Here is a 20454-nt window from a genome sequence, read left to right on the forward strand (position 1 = left end):
GAAGTGCACTACTCAGACGAAGCCAAACTGATCAGAAACAACCAATACATTGAGGAGAAAACTGCTTTATTACGAAATGGTCAGCTGATCAGCTATTACAGCAAATTAAGAAAAGTAAAAAAAATGTCCAACAGGAAAAAAAAACAATGATCACAGATGTATAATGTTTATTTGCAGTTGCAATTTAAAGAACTAAAGCATCAACTTGAGGCCTTGGACGGCTCACAATTGAATTGCTGTGTTTCCACATCCTCCGTTGTCTGTCAGTTATCAGTTCAAGTAAAATACCAACGTTTTGCAGCCTGGAGACTGTTTCTCTGCATGACATATACAAGTAAACAGCAGCTAACATCGATCCTTGAACTCCTCAGTGTCTGCACACACAGCACCCTGGCTTGTCTTGTTTAGCGTAGGATTCAACAGCAATGCTGTTGTATAAATAGACAATAATTATTAGACAATTAACAAAGCCTGACTATGTAAATTTACTGAACAACAACATTGTGGGATGGTTATGTCCTGTGTGCACCCACAAATCATCTCAGAAGGGTTTTAGATAGTGATGTGCGCATCAATACTGAAATATCGATACTTCCGAAACCAGACCTGTGTGCTCTAAAATCGATTCTCAAATGAAAATATTGATACTTTTGATACTTCAGTTATTTGTGGTAATGTATATAATTAACACAAATACAGTGGAAAGTAACTAAACTATTCAGATTTTGTCTAAATGACACACTGCTGGTAGGAACTACTTTTTTCATTTTCATTTTTATAGTAGTTCTTATTTTTGTTTACTATTCTCTTATGTATTTTAATGGTATTATTACTTTACTTAGGAACTTTTTTTAGTGATGGAAACACTTTTTTCAAACACTGGTTTTTCTGTTGTTGTAACAGCTCAGCTACTGTATATTGTGAATGAGGCCATACCTCAGTATACTTCTGACTTTAAAATTAATAGCTAAATAAGTGACTCCGATGTCTTGTATTCTTTAATTGTCTAAAATACACTAATTTTTTTAGATTTACGGGCACATTAGGTGTATTTGCACAATGTATCGGTATCAAATCGGTATCGCCGATACCAGCCTGAATTTTACTCAATATCGGATCGGAAAGGAAATCGGTGGTTTCACTAGTTTTAGACATTGGGTGAAACTCTTTACCCAGTGAGCTCAGTGCCAGCAGTTAGCATATACATCACTCATTTGAAGTCTCACACACCATTTGTTTTATGTGCAGTTGATACTATGACAGAGGAGATTATATACAAGTGAGACAGCCATCGCCGTCATTAGCTTACACTAACTTGTAGGGTCTGAAGTGTACGTTTCTTGGAAAATTTGAATCAGTGTCTTAATAATAAATTATTGCTCATGTTTGCAGGTCTGATGTCACCGATGATTTGTGAAAGACATTGTTTCTGTTAGTGAATTAAATTAGAATTAACTTTTTTGTTAGCACGACCAGATCCAAGTCATTGGTATTTATTTTTAATTTCTGAACTGTCTGAAGCAGCTTGCATGAAAACGAGCGGTTGTGTACGTTCAAAATGACATAGTATCCCTTTATTTGTTTACACTTTTAGCTATAGTTTTGATAACGTTGACCAATCAGTAAAACTTTAAATATCTAACTCTAATACTTGTGTTTTCTGCATCCCTGAGAAAGGCTATAAACTGTAAAAGGCTGATGTGAGACTGGGCACGAACATTTATCGAAACTGTCAGAAAAGTTCATAAAAGATTATACGATTTCAATGGTGACAAATGTTCTCTGAAGCCCTCCTCTGGTGGAAGAGTGAAGCAGTGACCCTCAGCTCTGCTTTACTGTAATCACAGAACCGGGTACAAGGCGTAGCTTGCAATGCCACAAGTGTTCCTGCCATTACGGATCAGTCGCATGTAGCCGCCTTCACCCCAGCTGGCCCCCCAGCTGGAAAAAAGAAACACAGCAATGTTATAGGTTGTACTGTATATTCATGGAGGAGTCATAAAAGACTTTGGGTTGTTTCATAAATGTTATCTTATCCAATATGCGCAAAGCTGAGCTGACCTGTTTTTGATAATCCAATACTTTCGGCCTTCTTCCGAGCCAAAGCCCACCAGCACCACGGCATGACTTAGGTGGTTCGGGTCACAGTTGGGCTCGTCATAAATTCCTGTGAGGAAAACACAAAACAGAGCAACAGGTGAACAGGATTGACATTTTGCCAAATCTTGTGTTTGTTTTCTGCCTAAAACCAGACATGTAAGAAGCAAAATCGATAAAAAAGTTGAGCTGTACAAGCAATGACAATGTAAAAATTACATTTTTGATTATAGTGTTGCAGCCATCTCACCGTAAGTCCAGTTGACTACCGATGTCACGCAAACTACTGTACATAGATGTAAAAGCAGGAGCTCATGGCCTCTGGATCTAACCCTCGCATTTATTGTCATCAATATCGAAGTACTGATGCAGTTTTGTAGAAGCAGAGACCGTTAACTCCTTTAGTGTCTTAAGACCAGTTTGTTTAACATCAATAGTTAATTTATAAGGACTTAAGATGGCAGCAACTAGACAGAGATGCCCCTAAAATAGTACTCTTTATACACTTTTTGTACACTAACAAAGTTAAAATTACTTCTGTTTCTTTGAAGGGAGTCTTAACACTTACAAAGGCATTTTTTAATCTTGTCAAAGGCTGCAATTAGCTATTTATTTTTGACGTAGCTCCATTGCATCCTTTGCTAACTTTAATTTCTTTAAAGGTGGCAAACACATTTTCAGTTTTAACTCAAAACCACCTCAATCCACACCATTTTGGTTCATAACAAAAGTTTACTCTCCTCACCATCTTACGATGGTTTTAACTCCAAAATGTTTCTTCAACCCTTTTATTGAATGGAAAAAACATTTTTGGTAACAAATGCACAAAGGAATGAGAGAGTATGTGAATGCAGTGAACCTGAGCTGTAGAACAGGAAGCTTGGGTTTGAAGCGTCAATAGCTACTGTGATTGGGCCGATGGTAGTCACAGCATCAGCCAGAGCCTGCTCATCTCCTTTGGGTATGAATCTGTAGTCTCTGATGTGTGCAACTGCAAGTCTGCTGTCATAGAAACATGGCTGCGTGTCCTGTTGGGAGAAATACACGTTAGTGACGTGTTTAATCCAGAATCATTCACTGCTTAAGTGTCATAACAGAAGGTGAGCCAGCAGGTCGGCCCTCACCACTGAGAGGTATGGGTAGCTGTCAGTCGCCTGCAGTCCATTGCCGATCACATAATCGTAAGCGTTGGCCATCCAGGCACCACTGCACCCGTTGGTGCCGTAAGGTTTCGAACAGTCCACCAGGTTTTGCTCGCTCAATGATATAAGCTGACCTGTTTTCTTGAACAGTTGACCCTCTATCGCTCCTGTTGTACTGAAGGCCCAGCAGGAGCCACAGTAACCCTGCAATGACAGTTTAAAACAGGAATCTAATTAGGGCCCGAGCACTGACAGTGCGAAGGCCCTATTGTATCTGTAGGATTTTTTATTTTTTTTTCCAACAAAATGAGGGCCTTTTTCCCCCCTAAACGTGCCCTAAAAGTCACCAAATTTTGCACGCACACCAGGCCTGGCGAAAAATTTGATATTTAATGGTTTGCATTAATGGGCGTGGCCTAATGGCTTAACAGCGCCCCCTAGAAAACTTCGTGCTTTAAGCCCCACAATACGGTTTGACGTACATGCACGAAAATCGGTACACACCTGTATCATGTTGCAACTTAAAGAAAAGTCTCTTGGCGCCATGGCCGAAACCGAACAGAAAGTCGGCCATTTTGAATTAATCGTGTAATTTTGGCGTAATTTATGCCATTTCTTCGGCCGTTAATGCGGCCCGAACCGTGACGTGCACCCAGGTGTGTTATACATCAAAATGTGTGTCTCCATCCTGCGACGACGCGCATTACTTTTCTCAGTCAAAAGCGTTACCATGGCGACGATACATGCCAAAAAGCGCACCCACTCTTCACCTGATTGGTCCATATTTGATAGTTCCTACTTTCTGCCATAACTTTTAAATGGTTTGACATAAAGAGTCGTGGGTGGTGTCATCGGACTTAGTTTTGAGTCCTTGACTTTTATTGGTGAAAATTGCACGCGCGAGGGCCCGTTCATCGCTGCTTGCAGCTTTAATTACAGTTCAATCTGGATCAGACCCACTGAAGTGGGTGAAGGGATGTCTTACCTGATCTTTGACCTCAGTGACGAAGCCCATTCTTCTGTAGTCGACAGACCGAGCGTCTGAGCGCCGGGCATTGTAGCGCAGCCTTCTGGCCGAGACGTCCTTCCCTCGCTTTACGAAATGAGCGTTTATCATGGCTCCTTGCAAAACCTGGTACTCTTGTCTTGTCTACAGGTGGGGAACACAGGGAATGGTGTGCTCCAATGGTTCATTATAGTGATATACTTAGTTTTGAGCTAATTAAATAAGCAGAGCAATACATTTTATTCAAGTACTAAGAAAAACAGCCAACACTCCTCTCAGATCTGTGTCTTCAGAAATGGAAAGAGAGATGTTCTAGCATTTCTTATGTTAAAAGGTATGGTAGAATAAGATGGAAATTATAACGTATTGATAACCTCAAATTGCAACCAAGGCTATGAAAAGGTGATGAAATAAAAATCACTACTCCTTACTAGATCTCCATATTTATTCATGCCCAATGCAAATGGCCTCCTCCCCATTAGAAACCCTAGGTTGTGGTTTTCAATCTTCTCCATATTCTCCTCCCAGATGGCCCTCCTCTGCATGTCGTCCTAAATGGGAGTCGAGAAAACACATAAAAGAAAAGCTCAAGGGAAACAGAGCACACAGGCACTTGTTGTCGCTGTTAATGAAATTCTTTAAGTATTTTAAACAGGAAGTCTGCCTCACCAATTCATCGTAGCTTATCCCGTGGGTGCTTTTCCAGTTCTCCCACTCAGTTCCAACCACCTCATCTGAGTCTGACAGCACACGCTGGGGGCCACACAGAAGGAGGCAGACCAGGCCCGCTCTCAGCACCGCGCTGGCCTGCTGGGCTGCAAAGATTACAGCATCACCGTCACACTCCTCATTATATCTGCAGTTATGTGTCAAATTACAAAGCAGGTTGCATGTTCTCTTTGATCCAAACTAGAGCATCAAAGTTAAGTATTAACCTTGTCGACACTTCTAGCAAACAGTGTAGAAGATGATCTCTCCAAAATCCACTTTAACACAGCGCTCAAACGAGGACTTAAACTGCACAAATCTAATCGCTAACACTTTTTATGAAACAGCTGCAGTCAAAGCTGATAACAGGAAACTATCTTATACACTCCCTGAAATGAAGTAGTCTTCAGTGCTTTTCTGGAGTAAAATAAAAAGTCTTGTAAAGCTTACCTAGACAGACGTGAGGACGTTTTGTTCCCATATTCTGAGAGTGGCTGAATAGCTACACAGAGACAGACTAACTATCAAACTGCCTTATATAGCTTTTTAGTAAGTACAGGTTTATACTATACCTTTACCCAATCCCCAAATCAACACCTTCATCACCACCTGTGAAGGGTATTAGTTAACAAAAATAAGTTGCTTTCCCTTCTGCGACGCTGCAAACCCATGGTTATCATTTAGAAACAGCTAAAGCTGCAATATTGTTAATCCTTCAAATACTAGTTTGTAGCTGAGCACAACATCTGACATCTAACTTTCCAAAACCAGCAGTGAAAGAACAAGTTGACTGAAGTAAACGTGGCAATGAATTTATGTAAAGCTACTCTATTCTGAGAAAAAATCTGCATTCAAAATGAAACTAGGATCAGATTAAGGAGGTGAATGACATGCTTCAAATATCAGCTAAATTACACTTTCTGCACACAAATACCTCCTTAAATGTGTTACTGCATGATGTTTACAGCTCATTGCATGGTTGGTGCTACTGATGCATCAATAAGTAAGCAGCATTTCACTGTTATATCCATCCCTGTTTCCTTGGTTTCCAGCAACATAAAAGGGAAAATGTGTGAATGATTAAACCAGGAAATCAGATTTGTTTTTCTTATTAGGAAATATGGGAATTTTCTTTTCGTGAAATATTGAATCAGTTCCTCCTATAGACCTTTATTTGTTTGTCTGTTTTATTATTACTGTATTACAACATCTGTGGTATACACTTCAAATGCAATTCAAAAACAGTTGGGACACTGATTTAAACATAGATAAACCCTGAATCCAATGATTTGGGTTCATAACCTCTTCAACACATCCTTCATTCCCAATATAAAAAACTAAACTGAATGCGGAAAGTGAGATATTTGACAATTTTAGTCTGGTCCACAAATGCTAAAAAAAAGTCAGTGGTACTAGAAAGAAAAACCTGGAGGAGCAACTTAAACAAATTATGTTCATTAGCAACAAATCAGTGGCATGTCTGGGTATAGAAAGAGCATCATCAACAGTTCCCAATGTTGTCAAAATGAATTTGTGGATGAGTTGTAGAGGTCTCTGTGTGGGTGGGACAAGACTAGAAAGAAATCAATATGCCCGTGATCGTTGGGCCCTCATGTAGCACTGCACTAAAATAATGGGTGACTCTGAGATGGAAATCACTGCATAGACTCAGGATCCCTTCTGGAAATCACTTTACTATGTGCCATCCACAAATACAGGTGAAATCGCGATCATCCGAAGAAGACGCCATACGTGAGAGTCCAGCTTTGGTTTCCACTGTTTCCAAGAAGTATTTAAAATTGTGATTTGTCTAACAACAGGATAGTTTTTTCACTTTGGCTCAATTTATTTATTAAAAAACTATCCTGCTGTCAGACAAATCCCAATTTTAAAAACTTCTTGGAAACTGTGGAAACCACAGCTAGATTGAATACGAGAGGGGACCAAGGTCATCAACGTTCACTTTGAAAGCCTGCATCATCTGGAAAGGTAGCATCATTGCTGAAAGATAATTTACCTAACATAGGTTTCAGATCTAGACAATGTTTCTTTCAGGGAAAGCCTTGCATGTCGCTGCAAGACAATGTTCAATTGTACATTGCATCCATTATAAAAGCACGGCATCTTTGTAGAAAAGTCTCAGCGAGCCTGCCTCCAGGCTTGCTGAGACTTCACTCACTGAAAAGATTTGCTGCATCACGAAATGGGAAATATGACAAAAACCACCCATAACTGTCGAGCAGCTCAAATCTCAAATCAGACAAGGATTGAACAACATTTATCTTCCAAAACTGCAGCAACTCGATTAAAATTATTAACATCTCCCCAGTTTAAACATTTGATATGTCTTTGATGATCTGTTGTGACTAAAATAATGGATTTATGAGAAATGCAAATGATTCCATTCTTTTTTTTTTTTTGCATTTTACAGTTTTTGATACACTTTTATTTTTTTACATTTAAGGATATACATGCAAGCTATTATAAAGTACATAATTTTTAATAACATTAACATTTAATTAGTTGCCAAAACTGTGATCATTCATATTAACTGTGCTCCGCGTCAGCTCCGGCATGCCTCCCTATTGGAGGGCAGCGTGTGCGCAGCAGCGCCCCCTGGCGGCGGCCCCGCTCACACCTGCAGGAGTCCCCGCTGCAGAGGCTGAGCTCAGCTGACTGTCCCAGCGTCTGTTATTATGTCCGCCAACGGGCGCCGCCAACACCCAAACACAGTGCGGCAGAACAGGCAAGCGGCGCTCAGCCGCGCGTCTAATGACTGAGTGCGCAGGAAGGACAACCATGAGTCACGAATGAAGTCTGCAGGATGTCTTTCAAGGTAACACAGCTTTCTCCATCCGTCATTGTGCTCAATTCAGCCCGACTGGGCCTCCGGGGGAGAGGAGAGGGCAGACCGCTCCCGCTTCAGACTAGTTTATTGTCAGGGTTTATTTAATGACGTGGTGTTTGTTTGTTTTTTTATTATCTGTAAAGCTCAGACAGGAAACAGCAGAGCTGACATCAGACCGGCTGTTTACAGGATTTAATGCAATCATACAGTCTAGCTCTGCGGCTGCACTTGTGGGTATAATAATCAGTATCAAATGGCTCACAGTTCATTCACATATTAATCTTGGTATTGTGCACTTGGGAATCCGTGCATTAGATGCAAGCCTACTGTATGTATGTATGTATGTATGATCACGTGACAACTGACGCTGAGGTTGCATACATTAGATCTAAAATGCACATACAGTAGGTGGGGACTTGATCCTCCTAAATCAGGGGTGTCCAAAGTTGGTCCTCGAGGGCCCGTGTTCTGCCAGTGATTTCCTGCCAGAATCAGATTTCTCCCCTGAAAATAGGTCTTTCTACCTGCCAAAAATTGATTGAAGGCCAAATACAGTTAATGAAAGGTTGTTTCTACCTAAATATGATTTGATCTCATTCTTGAGCTTCATAATATAAACACTAGAGCTCACAGGATTGCTTTTAACTCTTTTAAAGGACCATTAAAACACAAAATAGGCATTTTCACCTGCCAAAAATTGATTGAAGGCCAAATACAGTTAATGAAAGGTTGTTTCTACCTAAATATGACTTGATCTCATTCTTGAGCTTCATAATCTGAAAATCTGGCGTTTTAGCGCTATCGCTCAACGGGCTGCTGTGCGTGCTCCCACGGCCAGAAATCAGATTCTGGCAGGCAATCACTTTTTGGCACGACACCGGTGTCCTGCATGTTTCAGATGTTTCCCTGCTTCAGCACACCGTGATAAAAGTAGCTGTGTCACCAACAGAGTTGTCCAGACCTTGATGGCAAGCTGGTGACGACCGTTAATTTATAATCTAAAACCTGCAGGACACCGGCCCTCGAGGACCGACTTTGGACACCCCTGTCCTAAATAAACACAAATCATTAAGTTTAGGATTAGGAATAAGTTAATTGTGTGTTATGAAATAAAGGCATCCCAACTGTGTTAGTGTGGTTGCTCTCTTTATTGTTGAGTCACCTCCCATCCACACACAGATAGATAAACTCTGTCTAACCTTAGTGGTGACACCTGGAACCTCTGCTGTTGTTGCTGTCTACTGTCAGCTTACGTAATGCTATAATGCTGGTGTTTGTTGTGTATATTTACCCTCCAGAAGGAAACACCCCTGGCTAATGCCGTGTTTTGGGCAGCGAGGAAGGGAAACTTGGCTCTGCTTCAGCTGCTGCTCAACAGCGGCCGTGTGGATGCAGACTGCAGAGACAGTGTACGGACGCTGCATGTCCTGGCTGCTCACCTGCACGCTTTAACCATAACCCACCTGTGGTAGGGACACAGAGAGCTTTCAGCTTCACCTCTGTGCTGCATGTGCTTGTTTGTTTATGTGTGTGTGTGTGTGGGTGTGTTTGCCCTCACCATGGAAAGATCACTCACTCTTCCGACTGAAGACTGAAACCAGACTGGAAAGACTAAACAGCTACAAACTAGTCTGATGCAAGTTGTTGTTGATTCTCCAGCTAGAATTTAGTCTCCCTGCAGTTGGTAGATTGCATCACTTTATTCACATTTCTTATTTTGGTCGGTGCTTGTTTCATTCTGATCCATTTAAATCTAAAAGGCCTGAGCAATCATACAGTCTGTGAAATACAAATAAATAAGACAACTGATTTCATGCAGGCTGCACTGACTCCAAAGGATGAATTTAGAAGTTGCAGCAAACTTGCACAAATTAGATTCTGATTTTCAGTTCATGTTTTGGCAAATTGGCCATTTCTGAATCAGTACCTACAATTTAGAGGCTACATTTAGCCTCCAGTTTAAGACAGTTTAACTACGCTCCAGCTAGACACCAGCTTCTTAAGACGCTGCAATCACGATCTACTTCGACAAGTTTGGGTTTAACCTAAAGCGTTGTAGTTAGAGTAACACTTGTCTCAGTGTAGCTAAGTTAGCCACATACTGACTGACAGTAGAGTTGCACCTGTCTGTCACCTTGAGGTTTTTTTCTGTCACGTTTGAATTATTTTACAACTTTTTGGTCATTTTCCCCGTGTTTTTTAATCTCTTGATTGTAGTTTTGTGTCACATGTCATGAATCATTTTGAATACTGTTTTCTTTGTTTTGTCTTTGCATTTTCTTCGTTTCATATCTGTAAGTTTATTTTGATTGCTTTGTGTCTCTTTACTTGATCATTTTCAGGATAAGAAGACTGGATGCACCTTAAAACTTGAGTTAATATCGTTGTCCTGGGCACAGACACAGTAGACCTATTCAGTAATTTGTCCATGGCCGTTACAGTTTTATATCCATGTGTGTTGTTTTTTCTCCATTATGATGAAGTTTAAACAGTTCATGTTTTGCTGTAAATCTACAGAGTTTAGTGAATTCACTTAATTGTAACCATTATTTCCCAATGTCTCTTCAGTATGGAACAACAGCACTCATGGTTGCTTCATACAGTGGCCATTACGACTGCGCTAAGGAGCTAATCATGCAGGGGGCAGACATCAACTACCAGAGAGAGGTAACATAACCTTTCTTAAGTACAAATTGCATCAAGAGTTTAGGTGCAGACTTGACAGGTAGTCTGCTACAATACCTTAAAACCATCAAGTTCATCTTTTTAAGCTTTAGTTTTTGTCTACGGGTTTAATACTGTATATTGATTGGTGAATTTTTCTTACCTCTAAACAATTCCAACCTTGCTTTCCACCTCTTTCTACATCCCATATGTTTATCCAATAGGTTATTGGCTGCTATTACTGTCACCAAAAATGTTGCTCGTGTCCAAGTAATAGTCTGCTCAATCACTGTTTTGCAACAATTTAAGAAGCAGGTTTTCTATCGTTGTGCATAACCAAGCTCTTTGTTTGCCTTTGATTGCATATTTAGGGCACTGACAAGCCTAAGTGTCGGCAACGACAGCAGTGACGTCTATCACTGCATGTCATTAAAGATAAAAACGCCATATTGGGGTTTTTTTTGACAAGTGTTTGCTAGAAAACATGTCAGTTCACAGAAAACGACACACCATGGCAACATGGGAAAATGTGAAGACTTGTATTCATTTAAGAGAGACAGAAAGAAAGCATTTGGACGCCTATTTTTTTTTCTATTGTTCATTTTAGATGTGTTGAAACATGAAAGGTTGTGTTCAGCATAAGGACTGAAGTCCCTGAGGTAAACGGAGCATCTTTTTTTATCGTTCCTTCTAGACAGGTTCTACGGCTTTGTTCTTCGCCTCCCAGCAGGGACATCATGACGTTGTGAAGCTCCTTTTTGAATTTGGTGCCTCCACTGAATTCCAGACAAGGGTGAGCTGCGATGACGTGCACCGCAGTCTTCAGAATAATGATCAATAAAGGAAGCTACAGTGCTCTCATCTTCTGCATGCAGTTTTTGTAGAAAATGAGGGAATGCTGCACATAATATGCTGCTAAGGTGTTAAATTGCAGCTCATAATTGTCTCTCTTGAATCTCCCACTGAAAATGTAAAAATATTTGTCATTGTTGTGTGCCCTGTTGTGTTTTGTGGCAGGATGGTGGCACAGCTCTCACGGTTGCTTCTCAGTATGGTCACGCCAAGGTAGTGGACATCCTGTTGAAGAATGGAGCCAATGTGCACGAACGGCTTAATGTGAGACTCTTTGCATCCACATCTGCAGCCTGCTCTCGGGCTTTCCAGCAAACTGTCAGTACACCCTCACGGTCCAGTGCAAAGCCTCGCCGTCTGTCAAGAACTGGCGTGTTTGTTTCACACAATGCAGCAGGAATCCTGCCTCGCAGGTTCCTACAGACTGCTGAGTCGGACATAAATCACCTTGGGCAAGAATAGTGTCTGTCTCTAGGTCTGTGACAGCGGCCTGAGAACATCAAATTGTCTATATGGATATGAATAATATAGTAATAAATACATTTTCCTTTGTTTTTACCCCTTTTTTTTTTTTTTTTACAGTTTTTAGTAATCTACACTCAATGTTTTTTAGGATGGTGCCACCCCTCTTTTCCTTGCTGCCCAAGGAGGTCATGTGACTGTGATTCGTCTGCTGCTGTCGTCTGGTGCAAAGGTTAACCAGGCCAGGGAGGTAATGTCTTCCCCTTAGTCGCCAGCTCCATCTATCATCTTGTTTACAATTCCACCTGAGATCATCACAGAACCACTGCAGTCTGCTTTCACCGTTTGCCCTGTAGTTGTACCTACATTGAAATATTTGGAGTGATGTGCAACAACTTCACCCCCCTGCACTGATCCTTAGAGTCAGCATCTCCAGTTGGATGCATGGATGGCGGTGGGACTTTTGAGTAGCTGCAAACTCAAATTTAAGACTCTGACCTCATCACTGCCCCCAGATAATACCTACCTTGATGCACTGGGAGTGATGAACAGCAACATACCCAAATTGTGTGTGTGCATGTGCGTGTGCGTGTGCGTCTCATCCCCAGGATGGTACTGCACCAGTGTGGATGGCGGCTCAGATGGGCCACAGCGAGGTGGTGAGGGTGCTACTCTTACGTGGAGCTGATCGGGATGCTGACAGACAAGTATGCTGATTTTTTTTTTTTTTTCTACTTTTAAAAATATAAAAAAATAAATCATAGGATAAACATTCTTAGTTGTTGCAGCATTGTCCTGAATTCTTCTCCGATAATCTTACGAAGCAGACACAAAGTTAGTATAACATCATACTTGGCTGATATCTTTACTTAAAGGAGCATGAGGCAAGAATAAGAAATGAGACTCATTAGCGCCACGACGACCGTCGGGGTTCCTGCAGCCAACAGCGAAGCCGGCACGGGAGCGCCGTTCAAATCAAGCTCTAAATATGACTTACAATGTTATCTTACCTGGTCAGTAGGAAATGAGCCATGTCAGCATCTGTTTTCAGTCCCAATTCAAGTTGAAGCTGCCTCCATGACTCAAACGCGTATCCAATGTTTACTTGTGCGCCGCCGAGAACACGCATGCAGCGTCATTTGACGTCACATCCGCAGGACAGCGCGGGAAATTCCGGTCCAGAATTGCAGCACATTTTGCAGCACACAGCCTGTTCAAGGCAACGGAGAGGTACGCTAGAGGGCTCATTCTTTTTGGTTTGGAACGCTTCATCTGACATTATTACTAGAAAACTTAAAACGTATATGAATTTTTTTCATAAATCCTGCCTCAGGCTCCTTTTAAGAAAACAATTTAGCTGTAAACACATACATCCTTCTGATATCTCATTGTTTATTTGTTGTTTTTTTATGAATTTGCTGTGTAAAAGTAAAAAGTGCATGAGGAGCCTTGACAATGAGGTTTCTGATGCAAATAAAATGCAAACAAAACAAAAAGAACTGTGATTCTTACATTCACATTGACTTGTCATTTTTTGCCAGACAGTAAAAACTCAAGTTAGTTTTTTTTCTCTCACCAATTTAACTTCATCTGTCAATATGAAATATGCCTGCTTTTGCATTTCTGCATGCAATAGTAAAGCTATCACCACTTGGCAATGCTGCCATTCTTTCACTCAAGGCTTTAAATGCTTTCTAACATTTAGTATTTACAACATGACGGAGCATTTCGGATGTTGTTTATTTCCATTATTTCTGCAAACGCGCCTTAAAGTGTGCAGCAGTACAGGGTTCTTGTTACTGACGACTCCAAGCAGACCTCTTCAGTAGCCAGACCCTCCTCTTCCCCAGTGATGTTATGTGATGTGCTGCAGGATGTGGCTTTGTCTGACAGCAGTGCACGTTTCCATGTTATGATGGTCAGATGCCTGAGAGCCCAGAGACCTAAAAACCGTCACTGGAGATGGTTAACATGAGGTTTCTTTTTTACGCAGTAAAATTTGAAGTGCCATTTGAAAATGTAGCTTTGTATTATAGTGCTTCATAAATGTTTTCCAAAGGATTCCTTTGTCCACACAGTTTTATCAGCTATAGATGAATAACATTTTTCAATGCGGAGTCATCTAAGCAAAAACATAGCATTGGTGCCCAGCTTGGGTTCGCATTCTCACTGAAATTCCTCAGGATTCCTTGAATAAATCAATAACATTATGCACCATAAAAGGTGAATTATGCAAATCTTGTCCATTATCTATCTGGGGAAGATTGTTTCTAAACAACAGTAATTAAAAATGGTTATAAGTTCGTCATTGAGTTGTTTCCTGCTGTTTTTCAAGGATGGCTCAACAGCTCTATTCAAAGCAGCCATGAAAGCACACACTGGTGTCATAGAGGAACTCCTGAAATTCTCTCCTTCCCTCGGCCTGCTCAAGGTAAAACATGCTGCCCTAACTGTCATCTTTTGTGGCTTCATACTATACTGTTCTGCATTATAAGATACTGCTCTTTGCTATGTTATACTACTCTATACTGACTGTACTATACTCGTGTAAACCCCCTCTATCTGTCAGGGGGCAAGTCAAGCTCTTAATGCAGGTGCATATTTGTGCTGTTATCAGAATGGCTCTACCGCCCTTCATGCTGCCGTCATGAGTGGAAATCTTCAAGCTGTTCAGCTGCTACTTGGGACCAATGCAGACCCCACACAACCCGATATGGTAAAGTCGTGAACTTACGGTAATAACCAAATATTTTAAGAAATCTTTCTTACGGCTCTTTTTTGTTTTGTTTGTTTTGTCAGAATAACGAGCTCCCTGCAGATCTTACAAAGAGCAACCGTATCCTAAAGGTTTTACGTCCGAAAGCTGTTAATGGGGACAGTTGATGACAACCCAGCTTTCTGCCTTCACGCCTGCCTGTGTCGCACCGATGATGTGTCATGAAAAGAAATACAACAACGGTGTCAAAACTACTCAACTGCAGCATTTACTATACCCGGTGCTTTCTTTTGATTGTGGCTGAAACAAAGACATGAATATGCTGAACAAACCTGGACTAAATATAGAGTAATACAAAGTATATTTGCCTGCCATCATCTTATGTAAACTGTTATTCTTCAAGATGTGCATTTATTTGTTTTACCCCTGGTGTTATACGATTTCTAGATATTTTCCGCACTATGTGTTGCTTTTTTTAAATAAACACGGGGAAAGGGAGTGTGGTATTTTATTTGACATTTTATACAAATTAGCAATGACAAGTATGAACAATAATAATTTTATGATGTAACTGTATGAGTTTTGGTTATTACAACAACTTGCCAGTAGAGGCCACTTCAAATTTATGCCTAAAATCAATTAGGCTGTTATTTTACCTTTTTTTTTCTTTTTCTTTTAATCAATACAGAATATATCTGTGTAAAAGCATTACTTTGGCTAATGAAATACATTTTTCACTGCGTAAAAAAAAGAAACAGTTTACAGCAGCTGTTACAGGTGTCCGATCACGTGATCATCGCGGAAGTGATACTGGAGAGTTTGATGCGGAAGAAAGTAAATCCAGGGTGTTTTGCTGTTGAAGTTATATTATTAAACTTATGTAGCAGATAACAGAAATAATACCAACCGAAAGAAAAGAGTCACTGGGTTTACAGTTTGTCTGAACGGCCAAAGTTTGACCGACTTCACAACACCTGATGGCGAACGGTAATTTACAGGTGAGTGACAAACCTACGAAGTCAACATAATCTTACTTTTTACTTCTGCCTTGGATAAAGAAACATGATGGGTGTTTAATTATTTTAAAAAAAAGACTAATTTAACGACCTTTTAATGTTAAGGAAAAATATTTTTGGTAGTTATTATATAATAACATCAGTTAATGGTTGAAATACGGTAGTTATATAGGCCTACTACTTGAAACTATTTTACATGAGTATTTCCAGGTTTACTGTAGTTTGCATCAATTTCACCCGAAATAAAAGTTGTAAATTAACTCACAGATGAAGAATAAATACTATTTTTTAGTGCAGTGTCAGCATCCTATTGTAAATAAAGTAAGGACAAGGGTGTGTTTATACATTTCATTTAAAGACACTATAAGTCTGTTCTCAAGTATCTTTAATTTTATCTTGCATGTTATTGTTTCTTCTCAGAAAGCTATAGATCTGGCCAACAAAGCTGCGGAGGAAGACAAAGCCAAAAACTATGAAGAAGCCCTCCGCTGTTATCAGCATGCTATTCAGTACTTCCTTCATGTCGTCAAGTGTGAGGAAACTGACTCCTTACAGTTTTACAGAAGTTGTGTTTGCTGTTGTCGTTGTTTTTAACCCAACACCATGGTCTAAACTTCATGTGGTTGTTACTGCAGATGAGGCTCAAGGCGACCGAGCAAAACAGAGCATCAGGGACAAGTGTGCAGACTACCTTGATAGAGCTGAGAAGCTGAAGGAATACCTGAAGAATAAAGAGAAGAGTCCTCCAGCCAAGCCTGTCAAAGAGTCTGGAGATAAAGGGTGAGGGGGACCAATAAACCTGGGGCATTGAGTTATATAAGTGCTTTCACCATAATATTCAATTTATTCTTTCATTAACATGATTAGGAACTGCAAATGGTAACTACGGTAACTATGGATGGAGGATGATAAAGAGATGCTGTAAATGTTTCTATAAAATGCAAGAAATGTCTCCCGCTTTTGTTTCATATCAGGAGTCAAAGTGATGAGGAAGAGGACAAAGAGAAGAAGAAATTTAAAGATCAGCTCTCAGGTGGATTGCACTGTTGCAGGATTTTATGTCATTTTCCGAAGAGAAAAATGCTTTAGTCTATAAATAGCTTATCAAACTCATCTCTCATACAGGGGCCATTGTGATGGAAAAGCCAAACATTAAGTGGAATGATGTGGCCGGACTTGAGGGAGCCAAAGAAGCCTTAAAGGAAGCTGTAATCCTGCCCATCAAATTTCCTCATCTCTTCACAGGTATTGGAAACAAGATACAATATTTACTCCCACTGAGACTCCTGTGAAAATATAGATTTTTGTTGTTGTTGTTTTTATTAATACTGGACCTGTTTGTTCAGGGAAGCGAACTCCGTGGCGGGGGATCCTTCTGTTTGGTCCTCCAGGGACAGGAAAATCCTACCTAGCCAAGGCAGTGGCCACAGAAGCAAACAACTCCACATTTTTCTCCATCTCCTCCTCAGATCTGGTGTCTAAGTGGTTGGGAGAAAGTGAAAAGTGAGGCCCTCATGATGATGAAACCCAGAATACAATAGATTGACTGAATGAATAAATAAATAAAACCGAATCTCTCTCCACCGCTGTCGGTCTCCAGGCTGGTGAAGAACCTCTTCTCTTTAGCCCGAGAAAACAGACCATCGATCATTTTCATCGACGAGATCGACTCCCTCTGTGGCTCGAGGAGCGAGAACGAAAGCGAAGCAGCACGTAGAATAAAGACAGAGTTCCTCGTCCAGATGCAGGGTCAGTAAAAGGCTACGTCACCACCCTGAGATACACGTGGAAAAGCTGTACATTGTTAACAAGTGTTTTTCATGTGTTATTTTTGTTTAATTTTCTGAGTAGTTTCTCAACTTGTCAGTTTGTCAAAATATTAAAAAAGCAAACAGCTGTAATTTCCCACAGCGGCACATTAAAGTACCTCATGTTTTTTTTTCTCAATGTCATCCCAAAGTCTTTAATGTGTTTTGAAAAGGAATAAATAATCACTTTTGAGAAACTGGTATGAGAAAATATTTGCCGGATGCAGCTTCCTTTAAAATCAATCTTCTTTTCTTTCTCTTTTTTAATAACAAGACACGTGAAGAAGGACATGGACTAGTGGGGGATGTGTCAGTGCTGTGATTTAAATTGATGGGTTACTTGATGACTTGCTGCATTTCTTTTCTCCTCTCAGGTGTTGGAAATAATAATGAGGGAATCCTTGTTTTGGGAGCAACAAATATTCCATGGACACTGGACTCCGCCATCAGGAGAAGGTCAGCGTAGCTTACTCACACAAAGAGTAATCCCAGTCACCTTTCGTCAAAACACGGGACTGGTTTTTGTCTAGTTTACATCTAGATGTAGCGGATTAAATGCTCCACAGTGGCTAACTAAAAACTTTGGCTGTGTTTTTAGGTTTGAAAAGCGAATCTATATTCCTCTGCCAGAGGAGCACGCCCGCTCCTTCATGTTCAAACTTCACCTGGGCTCCACCCCCAACAACCTGACAGATGAAGACTTCGTCACTCTGGGCAAGAGGACGGATGGTTACTCCGGAGCAGACGTCAGTGTCATCGTCAGGGACGCCCTCATGCAGCCGGTCCGAAGGGTTCAGTCAGCCACACACTTCAAACAGGTGAAACCATAGTAACCAACCCGTCTATCCTCCCTGTAATAACTTTGTTGAATCCTTTTGTTTTATTTTGTATTTTAGTTACGTCTGTAGAGAGTTCGGAAAGCAAGGAAATGTAGATGATGTAATATAAACTCTATATGATATGTAAATGTCCACTTAGCTTTTAAACGTGTCGTCATTATTCATGAACCTCCTGATGAAGCGACAGTTGACTTGAGCTGTTGCACTTTTTAGCTCTGGAGCTCACACGCATATTTTAGCCACAGCAAGCAACTGTTTTAATTTAAAAACTCACTGTATATTACCTTATCAGCATAGACGACATTCGTATCTAATAAGGATCTAACAACCGAACATTTAACCAAATCCTTATAAAAATGTGATTTATACTGTATATCAGTATTAAGCTTAGAAACCAGTCCCAGACCACGCTGCAGGGTTAACATCTCTCGGCTGACCCGAGAACATTGCAGTATCCTTCCAGAGCAGATGTTTATCTCATTTATTTTTAAAGTTTAACCTTACTGAGAAAGTTACCATATTGATCATTTTATTTGGCATACACACAATGTAAAAAATCTGGGGAAAAAAAAAGATACAATATTAAAACAGTCTAGTAGTTTTTGCAAATGGCCCTCTAGGTTTACAAGTTTTAAATTCCAGGTATTTCATTGAGTACCTTTTATAAAGGGTTAACCATTCATTATCAGCAAAACATACAGTTTTGTCCTATCTGCATAAAAAGTTCAAGTCCGGGCTGTCAGTTTTGCTGTTTGCTGTTTGTATCTGCAGCTCATAAATGTTTAAAACAATGTCTTGGAAAGTAAACTTTCCAAAATTGTTGTCAGACAGTAAATGTACATTTGTCACTCTAAACTGGTTTTACACAGACATCTGCTCAGAGTTGTGTTTCATCCTCTTACTTCTGTGCGTTCTTTAACAAAGGTCCGTGGGTCACTGGGGAATGATCCGGGCGTCATAGTGGAAGACCTGCTGACGCCGTGCTCACCTGGAGATCCCAACGCCGTGGAGATGACGTGGATGGATGTCCCTGGGGACAAACTCTTAGAGCCTGTAGTGTCCATGGTAAGAAACACTCAGTCTTGATCCATGTGATTGATAAACATGGTGATAAGGAACCGTTCTGACCTGCCTGATGTTCTCCGTACAGTTGGACATGCTGAAGTCACTGGCCCACACCAAACCCACGGTCAATGAGCAGGACTTGGACAAGCTGGAGAAGTTTACTGAAGATTTCGGCCAAGAAGGCTAATAATGCTGATGTAGGGCTGCAGTTACTAGTTATTTTCACTTTCAGTTATCTTTATGATAATGTGATCAACATATTGGTCTCTTAAATGGAAGAAATGGTAGCCATGGCTCATGAGGTTTTGGGAGCTCAAAGTTCTTTAACTTTATTGTTTACGTTTTCATCCTTTTCTGTCGTGTTATATCCATGTTTTCAAAGTTTATTTTTAACTTATTACTTTCATTATATATGAAATTGTTCGCTGCAACACTGAAACCACTGACAAGTACAGGTTCGTCCTGTTGCACTGCAGAGATGTTTGAAAATAACCTACAAAAGTTGATTAAAAGGACAAGTCTGAGGCCTTAAGACTCCCAGATGTCCTGACACTCAAGGACACGCTCTAATATTCTTTGTCTATAGAGCACTTTCAGTGGCATGAAGAGGTCAAAGTTCCGGTTGATTGGTGTATATATCTTCATATTAAATGTATCTATGCTGCTGCTGAATCTGTAACTGCAGTGAAATGGAGTTTTACAGCTGCTGGGTTTTTGAACCTTTCTAACACTACACACAAACACACGCTGCCAGACCTGAGGTGGATAATAGAAATTATTTTATAAAAGGAAATGTATTCATTTTTAAAAGAGCTTGCAATCAGCTGTTTTCTGGTTATTTTATTTTACTATATACAAAGTTATTTCCAACAGTTTAAAGAAGGGTCTTATAGGTTTCTGTTAAGATACTGAAATAAAACAGGAAAGCTTTTGAAAGTAATCTTTAAATTCAGGTATCCTTTCCATTGAGTTATGTTGCCTTTGCACATTTTCTGTCTATTTTGTCTTATTGCTGTAGTTGGACTGTCCGTTTTCAATAGACTTCACTGGTAAAGCATTTGGTAATGGTATTTATCTGTATATTTATAGATAAATATCAAGTGTTGCCTTTGCAGATGAAAAATGACAAGAACTTTCAGATGTTAGGTCAATCAAATTGGCGCTTGGGAGCACTTTTCTTGTATCTTGTGTTCTTTGAACAAATCTCTGGGTTATAATAAATGAAAGGAAA

At 40.2% G+C, this 20454-nt stretch overlaps 3 protein-coding genes across 5 annotated transcripts; 2 read left to right on the plus strand and 1 right to left on the minus strand.

Annotated features, from left to right (window-relative positions):
- Positions 1–55: 55 nt before the first annotated feature.
- cts12 (cathepsin 12) lies at positions 56–5452 on the minus strand. The gene is made up of 8 exons (XM_061738032.1): positions 5404–5452; positions 4915–5060; positions 4677–4796; positions 4225–4389; positions 3222–3443; positions 2957–3125; positions 2062–2167; positions 56–1941 (listed from the first exon to the last, which is right to left on the minus strand). The coding sequence occupies exons 1-8, from the start codon at positions 5432–5434 to the stop codon at positions 1842–1844; spliced, it is 1059 nt and encodes a 352-aa protein (XP_061594016.1). The 5' UTR covers positions 5435–5452; the 3' UTR covers positions 56–1841.
- A 2121-nt stretch (positions 5453–7573) lies between these two features.
- Positions 7574–15030, plus strand: ankrd29 (ankyrin repeat domain 29). 3 transcript variants are annotated; one of them, XM_061738033.1, is made up of 10 exons: positions 7574–7789; positions 9100–9210; positions 10370–10468; positions 11160–11258; positions 11483–11581; positions 11931–12029; positions 12388–12486; positions 14115–14210; positions 14397–14495; positions 14579–15030. In XM_061738033.1, the coding sequence occupies exons 1-10, from the start codon at positions 7778–7780 to the stop codon at positions 14660–14662; spliced, it is 897 nt and encodes a 298-aa protein (XP_061594017.1). In that variant the 5' UTR covers positions 7574–7777; the 3' UTR covers positions 14663–15030. The 3 variants fall into 3 exon arrangements, with proteins under 3 accessions (XP_061594017.1, XP_061594018.1, XP_061594019.1); XM_061738035.1 differs by having other exon boundaries at positions 7577–7789; positions 9100–9269; XM_061738034.1 differs by lacking the exon at positions 9100–9210.
- A 269-nt stretch (positions 15031–15299) lies between these two features.
- LOC133458293 (vacuolar protein sorting-associated protein 4B-like) lies at positions 15300–20451 on the plus strand. Its single transcript, XM_061738036.1, has 11 exons — positions 15300–15493; positions 15932–16043; positions 16147–16291; positions 16486–16544; positions 16637–16756; positions 16858–17014; positions 17112–17260; positions 17694–17775; positions 17918–18137; positions 19083–19223; positions 19309–20451. The coding sequence occupies exons 1-11, from the start codon at positions 15473–15475 to the stop codon at positions 19408–19410; spliced, it is 1308 nt and encodes a 435-aa protein (XP_061594020.1). The 5' UTR covers positions 15300–15472; the 3' UTR covers positions 19411–20451.
- Positions 20452–20454: the final 3 nt, after the last annotated feature.

The sequence above is a fragment of the Cololabis saira genome, chromosome 13 (genome assembly GCF_033807715.1).
Source record: "Cololabis saira isolate AMF1-May2022 chromosome 13, fColSai1.1, whole genome shotgun sequence".
Lineage (NCBI taxonomy): Eukaryota > Metazoa > Chordata > Actinopteri > Beloniformes > Belonidae > Cololabis > Cololabis saira.